The sequence below is a fragment of the Tupaia chinensis genome, unplaced genomic scaffold (genome assembly GCF_000334495.1).
Source record: "Tupaia chinensis unplaced genomic scaffold, TupChi_1.0 Scaffold000214_1, whole genome shotgun sequence".
In the NCBI taxonomy this organism is placed as follows: domain Eukaryota; kingdom Metazoa; phylum Chordata; class Mammalia; order Scandentia; family Tupaiidae; genus Tupaia; species Tupaia belangeri.
In genome coordinates, this window is record NW_006159689.1 from 2,015,851 (window position 1) to 2,025,280 (window position 9,430).

At 62.6% G+C, this 9,430-nt stretch overlaps 1 protein-coding gene across 1 annotated transcript in view; it reads left to right on the forward strand.

Moving 5' to 3' along the window:
* GRM6 (glutamate metabotropic receptor 6) overlaps window positions 1–7,648 on the forward strand; it is a 30,606-nt gene extending 22,958 nt beyond the window's left edge. The window contains exons 5-10 of the mRNA XM_027771437.1: window positions 1,303–1,443; window positions 1,528–1,728; window positions 3,110–3,255; window positions 3,342–3,965; window positions 6,550–6,861; window positions 7,451–7,648. Coding sequence (XP_027627238.1) covers window positions 1,303–1,443; window positions 1,528–1,728; window positions 3,110–3,255; window positions 3,342–3,965; window positions 6,550–6,861; window positions 7,451–7,648 — 1,622 coding nt within the window. The remainder of the gene's footprint in view (window positions 1–1,302; window positions 1,444–1,527; window positions 1,729–3,109; window positions 3,256–3,341; window positions 3,966–6,549; window positions 6,862–7,450) is intronic.
* The last annotated feature ends 1,782 nt before the right edge of the window (window positions 7,649–9,430 follow it).

The following is a 9,430-nucleotide window of genomic DNA, read 5'->3' on the forward strand; positions in this document are numbered from 1 at the left end:
AATGCCGAGTGGGGCGAGCGAGGGAAGTGCACTCTGCCTACGCGCAGGCTGGAGGGCTGTTCTGTGTCTGTGTTTTTAAAGAGGAATTTTTGGTATAGGGCATGCGCTCCCTGGAGAGACAGAGACAGAAAGTGAGAAGTAACCCCCTTCCGGGGGGGTGGCCACGCTGCAATCCCTTCTCCATTCTCCTCTTGGAATTTTGGACATGCACGTACATGCACCTGGCGAGTTTAAGCTGCCAGGTCTAGGACTCGAACCATGGTCGATCACATGGGAGTCCAGTGATGCAACCGTTATGCCATCTGCTGGTCCCTTGTGTTTTAATTTAGTGCTTGTATTTCTGGTTCTACCGAAGACACCCTCATTTGGAGGTGAGGAGGGAGGGAGAGAAACCAAGGACATGGAGCGTCCTGTTGATCAAGCAGTGAGGCCACTCACCCCCAACTCCCCGCACCCCATCTGTCAGCCTCCGGGGTTGCCAGCGGGGGGCTCACCTTACAGTAGCTTGGCTCTTTTCCCCAAGGGCTGAACTGAGGGCGCCCTGAGGACATGCTTCGGGGCCAGCCCATGAAGCCCAGAGCCTTGCAGAGCCTGAGCCCTCGTCCCCAGGGGCCTCCTTTCAGTTTGCATGCATTTACTCGGAAGTGCCACGCTGGACGTGCATTTCACCATAAAAACGAGCGGGCTGCCAGTGGGGACTTGGGATGTGGGGCGCGAGTCAGTGGTGTCCTCGAGGCCCGGGGCGCCACCCTCCATGGTGGCCGTGTGTCGCGGGGCTCTCGTTACCTGCTGTAAGATGCCTGCTGGATCTCCACCCATGCATCTTCACAGCGGCATCCTAACTAGGAAAGAGAGGCAAGAGATGGGACCGGCAGATGGCGTAATGGTTACACTGCTGGACTCCCACGTGGCTGACAGCGGGTGGAGTCCCGGACCTGGCTTGAAATTCACACTGGGCGCGTGTGCGTGCAAGCCCAAAATCCCAAGAGGAAAATGGAGAAGGGATTGCGGTGTGACCATCCCCCTTCAGGGGTGATTTCTCGCTTTCTGCCTCTCTGGCAAGTACGCTTGCCCTGTAACAAAAATTTCTCTCAAAAGAGAGAGTGAGAGAGAGACGTCTTTCAAGTGGTGAGACTTCAAGACTGCCTCAGGGTGCAGGTCGCCCTGGTGCCTCCAGTTGGCTTTGAACTCACCAGCCAGATCTCGGTCACATGGTCACGACTAGCCGCAGCACGAGCCAGTGGCAAAGCGAGGGAAACCACGGTGGCTCAGACGGCCGCCTCCGCCCCACTTCGCTCCTAGGGTTCGACCAGTACTTCATGACCCGCTCTCTGGAGAACAACCGCCGGAACATCTGGTTCGCCGAGTTCTGGGAAGAGAACTTCAACTGCAAACTGACCAGCTCGGGTTCCCAGCCGGATGGCTCCGCCCGCAAGTGCACAGGTGAGAGCTGCCCGGGGTGGGGGCTCGGAGGCCCGGCGGCTGCGTGGGGGCCTGGCGCACTTCCTCTGGGCATCCCTAGGACAGGCGAGGAACGCATTGGCCGGGACTCTACCTACGAGCAGGAGGGCAAGGTGCAGTTTGTGATCGACGCTGTGTACGCCATTGCCCACGCCCTCCACAGCATGCATCAGGCGCTCTGTCCTGGGCACACAGGCCTGTGCGCGGCCATGGAGCCCACCGACGGGCGGACGCTGCTGCAGTACATCCGGGCCGTCCGCTTCAACGGTGAGTGCAGAGTGGCGTGACGGTGGTCAGAGACTCAGGCCCAGAGCTGGTCCCCCGTCTGCAGGCTTCAGCACCGCTGCCTCAAATTGCAAAATTCAGTGTGGTCCCTTCAGCCTGGAACCTTCAGCAGGTCACACACGGCTTTCCCCTCCGGTGCACACGCTTAGAGGACTGGACTCTGGCGTGCTTGGGGCACAGGTAAGACCACGGGGGCCCTGGCTGTGGCCGTGCTGCCCCTGAGTCACGGGCTTCAGGACACCCCAGCTCAGCCCTGAACTGCCAGAGCACAGCGCGTGGGTATCTGGCATGTCCCTCTGGCACCAGCAGAAGGTCTAGCACAAGGTCAGGGCACACAGTGTTTCCAGAAAGACCCCAGTGGATCGGGCTGTGCTTTCAGTGCAGGGAGAGAGCACTTCTGTTCAGTTACATTTGTTTATAAAGTCAGACTCTGCTCTCCCACCGTCACCCGGGCACCTCCCCTCTGCCACACTCTGCCAAGCAACAGCCTGCCCCTTCTCCAGACCAGCTCTGCAGCCTGGGGAGCTCAGAGCCGAGGACGCTGACCATTCGAGTCAGCGCCAGCGCCACTCCGACCGGTCTGCCCCTTCTCCAGCCTGGGTAGTTAGGCTTTCTCTCATCTTTTATAATTACAGTAAAATACACAAAACTTGGAATTTGCCATCTCTATCAGTTTTAAGTGTCCAGTTAGTGGCATTAAATGCATTCTGTGCTCCAGCAGTGGCTACCACTCTCCAGCTCCAGGGTTCTTTGCGTCTTGCAAACCCGAATCTCCAAATCTGCTAATCAGCAGCCCTGCAGCTGCCGGTCTGCGTTCTGTCTCTGGATTTGACCACTCCAGGCCCTCGGATGCGTGGGCTCCTACGGTGTGGTCCTCTGGGGCTGGCTCGTTTCACGTGGCATCGTGCCCTCGGGTTCGTCCAGCAGTAGCATGTGTCTGAGTAGTGCCCGCTGGGCCCAGAGCCACACTGCCTTTCACACTAGTCTGTGGACAGACACCTGGGGCATGCTGCCTCCTGACGCCCCTTTGCGCCCCCGCTGACGCACGCCTTCTGGGTACACAGCCCGGAGCGGCGCTGCGTCGGATGGTGACTTTAGTCGTGGTTTCTGAGGATCTGCTGTACTGATGCCCACAGAGGCTGTACAAGCTCCAGGGTCCCCGTTCCTCCAAACCCTTGTGTCATTTCCCGCCTGCTGGCAGCAGCCATCCTGGTGGGAGGTGGCATGGGCCCCTCCGTGGTGGAAGGGCTCTCCTTGGCCAGTGGCTCGCAGAGCTGCTCGTCCTGGCTGGTCCCCGAGGCCTCCAGGAGGCTGGCTTGGGTGGGCTGCAGCTCCAGCTGCGGGTGACGGGCTGTCCCCACAGGCAGCGCAGGAACCCCCGTGATGTTCAATGAGAACGGAGACGCGCCCGGGCGTTACGACATCTTCCAGTACCAGGCGACCAACGGCAGTGCCAGCAGCGGCGGGTACCAGGCCGTGGGCCAGTGGGCGGAGGTCCTCAGGCTGGACGTGAGTGGCATGCCCGAGCTCCGGGTGCAGCAGATGGCCCCCGAGCCCTGCTGGCCCAGCCCACCGGCCGTCTCCCTCCGTCCCAGGTGGAAGCCCTGCAGTGGTCAGGTGACGCCCACGAGGTGCCCCAGTCCCTGTGCAGCCTCCCCTGTGGGCCGGGCGAGCGGAAGAAGATGGTGAAGGGCGTCCCCTGCTGCTGGCACTGTGAGCCTTGTGACGGGTACCGCTTCCAGGTGGACGAGTTCACGTGTGAGGCCTGTCCCGGGGACATGAGGCCCACGCCCAACCACACGGGCTGCCGCCCCACGCCTGTGGTCCGCCTGGGCTGGTCCTCCCCCTGGGCGGCCCCGCCCCTCCTCCTGGCTGTGCTGGGCATCATGGCCACCACCACAGTGGTGGCCACCTTCGTGCGGCACAACGACACACCCATCGTCCGGGCCTCTGGCCGCGAACTCAGCTACGTCCTCCTCACCGGCATCTTCCTCATCTACGCCATCACCTTCCTCATGGTGGCTGAGCCGGGGGCGGCTGTCTGCGCTGCCCGCAGGCTCTTCCTGGGCCTGGGCACCACCCTCAGCTACTCGGCCCTGCTCACCAAGACCAATCGCATCTACCGGATCTTCGAGCAGGGGAAGCGCTCGGTCACACCCCCGCCCTTCATCAGCCCCACCTCGCAGCTTGTCATCACCTTCGGCCTCTCCTCCCTGCAGGTGGGTCCGCACCCTGCCCAGGGGACGGTGGGCACGGGGGCCAGGTGGGCACGGGGCACGCCCGGAGTTGGGAGTCTTCGACTTTAAATATCAGAGCAGTGGCATTTCTAGGGCCGCTCCTGTGTGTGTGTGCGTCGTGTGTGATGTAAGGTATGTGCTATGGACGTGAGCATGCAGGCAGACAGGCGTGGGCACACGGACGCCGACGTGCAGATGCGGACGCTACAGAGATACAGAGGCAGATGACACAGACAGATGACACTGGTAGACAGAGATGGTACAGGCCGGGGGAGGCCTGCAGGCCTGCTGTCTCTTCCGTAATGAGAACGCATTTGGGAGCGGCCCTTTGCCCACTCGGTCCTTGAAGGCAAACGGGTGGGTAAGGCGGAGCGAGGGCAGAGGCTGTCTCCTGGACCACGATGCGGTCGCCCTCATAAACTGAACTCGCTCTCCCACGAGCTGTCTCGCGTGTGGGGACAGGGTGAAGGGATATCCGACTGATTCCCCCGAGGCACAGGGGCCGGGACTTGCCCGGAGCGGAGCCCCCAGCTCCCGAAAGGCCGGTCTGTCTCATGGCCCAACGTGCATTCAGGGCCGACCCGCAGGGCTCTGGAGACAGCCCTGACCCAGCGCTGCGCGTGGCTCCCAGGCTGAGAGGCTCTGGTGTTTCCTGGGCACTGCGCACCAGGAGGCCGAGGGCTCAGGCAGCTGGGTGTGTCGACCTCGCAGACCTGCCGCCTTCTCCTGGCCAGGCGGAAGGGGATGCGACCGGTTTTGAGTGACATACGCTCCCCTGCCGACAGCTCTGCTCTACCCAGCTCGGCCCGCCACGCATATTCCCACCTGTGGCCTCAGCTCCTGCAACTCCCTGACTAGAAAGGGCTCCTGCCTTCCCCAGACGATGAGTCCCAAGTTCCCCGGTCAGGCCTGGGGTTGCAGTGCTCAGGGCATACCGCGAACGTGCCCCACGTCCCTGCCTAGAACGCTGGCCATGCTCAACTCGCGGTCAGCCTCACCACTGGGGCTCCCACATCACGCCTCCTTTCGGGACTGATGGGCCTTCGAAGGAGCCACGTCCTGGCCTCCTAGGTACGCATGCCCTGTGGAGGGCGCGACGTGGCATCGTGTTCTCGCCATCTGCCTGCACTTAATAGCTACAGGCTGAGTATCTGAAAGCCAAGACACTCCAAATCTGGAACTTTCAGCATATTCTGATGCCACAAGTGGAAAATCCCACACCTGACCTCATAAAAACTATACTACAAAAATACTGTATAAAATATCGTATGAAATGCCCTCAGGCTGTGTGGACGTGGTATTTATGATGGGCGTCATGTTTAGATTTGGGTAGCCTCCCCACGACGTCTCATTATATATGCAAATATTACAACGTTGGAGAGGACCCAAAACACTTCTGGTCCCGAGCATTTTGGATGAGGCGTCCTCGCCGAGGTGACGGGGCCTGCGGAGGCCCCGGGGTTTGCCTGTCAGCGTCTCTGCTCATCCCCTCCAGCTCCAGGGGCGCCCGTGACATGGGCAGGGCGCGATTCTTCAAGCCCAGGCGGCCACCCGGGGCAGTGCTGCTGGTTGTCATCCGTGCACTGCAGGCCCCTCCCCCGACCCAGCCTCGTTCTAACAAGAGCTTCCATGCTGCCTTCTGGACGGGGAGGGCTTTACTTTACCAGCCCCTGCGCATGGAGCTGCTGCCTCTGGGGAGGTGACAGAAGGTGCTCCTTGGTCCAGGTGGGCAGCTTAAACGCCGCTTCCTCCAGGATTTGCAGCGCGCTCAGGATCACAGCGCAGCCGGACGAGAGATTTCAACATCACCTGCCCTGTGCTCAGGCCCTGTGGGCAGTGAGCAGCCTGCCCGGATGCCAGGGCAACCCCTCTGGGTCCGCCTCTGCCAGCGTCGGCCTCGTAGCTTCTGGCCCCTAGCTTCCCCGACCCAAGGTCATGTCTCCTGTGGCCGAAGCCCACTTCCCTGTTCCCCGTGTCACTGTGCAGCACGCACCTGCACTGTACCGTGTCTGACAGTTGTCTGGAATTTGGAGGGCAGGGTCCTCAGGAACGAGGCTTGCCACGTGGCCAGATGTGGCCAAACTAGTGTGTCCACCCCTGCCTAGCAGAGGTGCCGTCCATCTAGGACTGGTGTGAAGAAAGCTCTCCTGGGCCTTCCCCCGTCAGGGGCATCTGCAGCAGCTACCCCAGGATGGCCTCGTGTCCTGGCACAGATTTTGAAGGCTTCCATTCTGCAGACAGGAGCGGAGGCCGAGAGACGAAGCGGGTTGGGCCGTGGCCCTGCAACCTGTGCTTGCCTCACTGCACCGCAGATGGCTCAGGGCGGGCTCAGGGCGCGGCACTGGCCATGTCGGGTCCAGAGGAAGGTGTCAGAACCAGCCCTGACCTGCCGGCGGGGCCCAGGGGCCTCCTCCAGACTGTTGCCCCCTCTTGGTGCTCCCCAGGCCTGAGCATCACACACAGGGGCCGGGAGCCTCTCACTGAGCGTCACACTCAGGCCTGAGTCGGGGACTGGGCTGGGCTGGCCTGGAAGGGCTGGCCTCTGACCTGGCATTGGCTCCTGCAGGTGGTGGGAGTGATGGCGTGGCTGGGGGCCCAGCCCCCGCACAGTGTGATCGACTACGAAGAGCAGCGGACGGTGGACCCGGAGCAGGCCCGGGGGGTGCTCAAGTGCGACATGTCCGACCTGTCCCTCATCGGCTGCCTGGGCTACAGCTTCCTGCTCATGGTCACATGCACCGTGTACGCGGTCAAGTCCCGCGGCGTGCCCGAGACCTTCAACGAGGCCAAGCCCATCGGCTTCACCATGTACACCACCTGCATCGTCTGGCTCGCCTTCATCCCCATCTTCTTCGGCACCTCGCAGTCGGCCGACAAGGTGAGCGCGGGCCGGGGCGCGGGCGGTGCCCCTGCGGGCCCCCCCGCCCCCCAGCGCCAGCCCCTGCAGACGGCTCGCCCTGTGGATCCACACCCCTGCCCGCTCAGCCAGCCCTCCTTCGCTCGCCCGCCCCTTCTCACCCGCTCGGTTCCCCGCGCCTCTAACCCTGTCACTCGCTGTACACCTGTCAGCCCACTGGTCCTTCAGTCCGCTGCGACATCACGCACCTGCGCAGTGGGACAGTGGCTTATTCCCGTGTCCCCCGCGGACTTGCCCATCTGCTCCTTCATCCGACCCGTTCTCTCGCTCATGCACGTCACGGAGGACACACGCCCACGCCCTCGTGGGGCGGAGGACCGTTTCTCCAGGGTCACCATCAATAAGCCTGCCTTCCCTCAGTCCCTTGCCCCTCAGGCCTGTGTCACGCGCCCTCCTTCCTGCATACACCAAGCCGTGCCATCACTGCCACTCTCGCGTGCCGCCGGGCCCCGCTCACCCCGCCCCGGTGACACAGGCTCCTCGGTCCCCGAGAAGTGGGAGCGGGGCAGGCAGGGAGGACGGCTGGGCCCCCCGCCTGCCCCATGTCCAGATCTACATCCAGACCGCCACGCTGACCGTGTCTCTGAGCCTGAGCGCGTCCGTGTCCCTCGGCATGCTCTATGTGCCCAAAACCTACGTCATCCTGTTCCATCCGGAGCAGAACGTGCAGAAGCGGAAGCGGAGCCTCAAGGCGCCCTCAGCAGCGGCACCCCCGCCCAAGAGCGAGGACGCAGAAAATCCCAAGTAGCGGGGACTGCGGACGGCCCGCTGCCCTCCCGTTCCTTCCTGCCCCTGGCTTCATGGTGGAGGCTGCGGAGTTCGGGTCCACAGTGAGCAGCCGGAGGCAGGGCGGCCATGAAGCCACGCGGGCAGGGACAGGCCTCGAGGAAGCACCGGACCCAGGCTGACCCGCCTCGCTTCCTCTGGCAGACAGCTTTCTGCCCGTGGTGGGAGCGTTCCTCCATCTGGAGAGGGGAGAGGTTCGATGCACGCCACACGCTCTCTGCCTTGGAGTTCAAAGCCAGCCAGGTGCGGTCCGAGGGCTCCACCCTTTGAACCCCGGGACCAGAGCCTGGCCGTAGAGACGGGAGCCCAGGAGCCCAACTGAAATACGGGGCTGGGCTGCGGGGGTGCAGCCTCAGGCAAGAGCACTCTGGGGTTCAAGGCCACTCAGGGTCGGGTCAACATTCTGCTGCCAAGAGGGCGACGCCCGGGGACAGCCCTGCGGGCAGAGGGGCGGGCCTGCGGCTGCCGGGAGTGACCAAGGAACAGGCGCACCCCATGAGGTTACTCGCAGTGCTTCCCGTGAGGCCTGGCCCACGTGTGCTCCCGGAAATCGCCCCCCTGAATTTGGAGACACGGTGCGACGTCACAGTGTGAGAAGAAAGGAGCAGGTGGCATTCGCTGCCCCGGTGTCCACGCGTTCCGTGTCGGAGCAGGGACAGGGCTGTGCCGTGGGAGGATAGGTGCCAGCGGCCAGCTTCGGCCAGCAGAAACACTCCTCCCTCGTCCTGCGGAGTCGGCTCGGAGAGGCAGGCCTGGGCAGGGCAGGAAGACGCTGGCTACGCTTTCACGAAGATTTTGTAAAAAATAGAAACCTTGGTTTCCGATATGGAATTCTGTCTCCTAAGGGAATTTACATTGGTTGGCTATTTGGTTTTATCAGCGTGAAGTCCCTAATAGCTAATGGTTGGAACTGAATCCGAGTGTGAACCTTGGTCGGTCGATGTGACCCCGAGCTGTCCCTGTAGGAGCCCCGGGGCACACTGGCCCGGGCCAGGCATCCTGCCTGAATCCGCAGCAGCAGGGCGCCCTCACGGCAGCCTGGCGGGCTCGCCTCCCCCACCCCCGTTTCCTGCACTTCTGGGGTATCCCCGCGGTGTGAGTGCCGACAGTCCCGCTATTTCCAAATGCATTCCCGGTGGGGTTTTCTCCCAAGGCAGCTCAGAGGCCAGCGCCCAGTGAGGTCCCCACTCTCTGTCCCCTAGTGCTGCTGCCCACGCAGCTCCCCGGTGAGTCCTGCATTTGGCGTCTAGTCCAGCCGGCCCCATGCTCCGGTCGCACTCCCATGATCCGCCGGCTCTTGACCCAGGGACAGAGCCAGAATGCTGCCCCCGGTGGCTGCGTGGAGAGGCTCCCCAGCCATGTCTCCCACTGTCCTGGCTTCCCGCCCACGGCCTTCGGGTGCTGGCCACTCATCCGTCTCCGGTAGGAGCCTTCCTCTCAGGCTTCCTCATGCTAAGAGCACTCATGGGCCACCTCCAGGCCAGGAAGTCGTGTTCACGGGCACCCTGTACCACCACAGTGTGGCCATGTTAGTGCACTCGCCAGGCGTTTCTCCTGACTTCTCTGCGTGTGCAGGTCTGACTTCTACAGGACGGCTCCTCCGCCTCCGTGTGCGTGAGATGCCCCCTTCTGTGGTTGTTTGTTTTTTTTGGAGAGATGTTTGCTATAGGGCACGTGGGCTCGCCAGAAAGACAGAGAGCGGCAGAGAGCTAGAAAGCGAGAAATCACCCCCCGGGGGGATGGC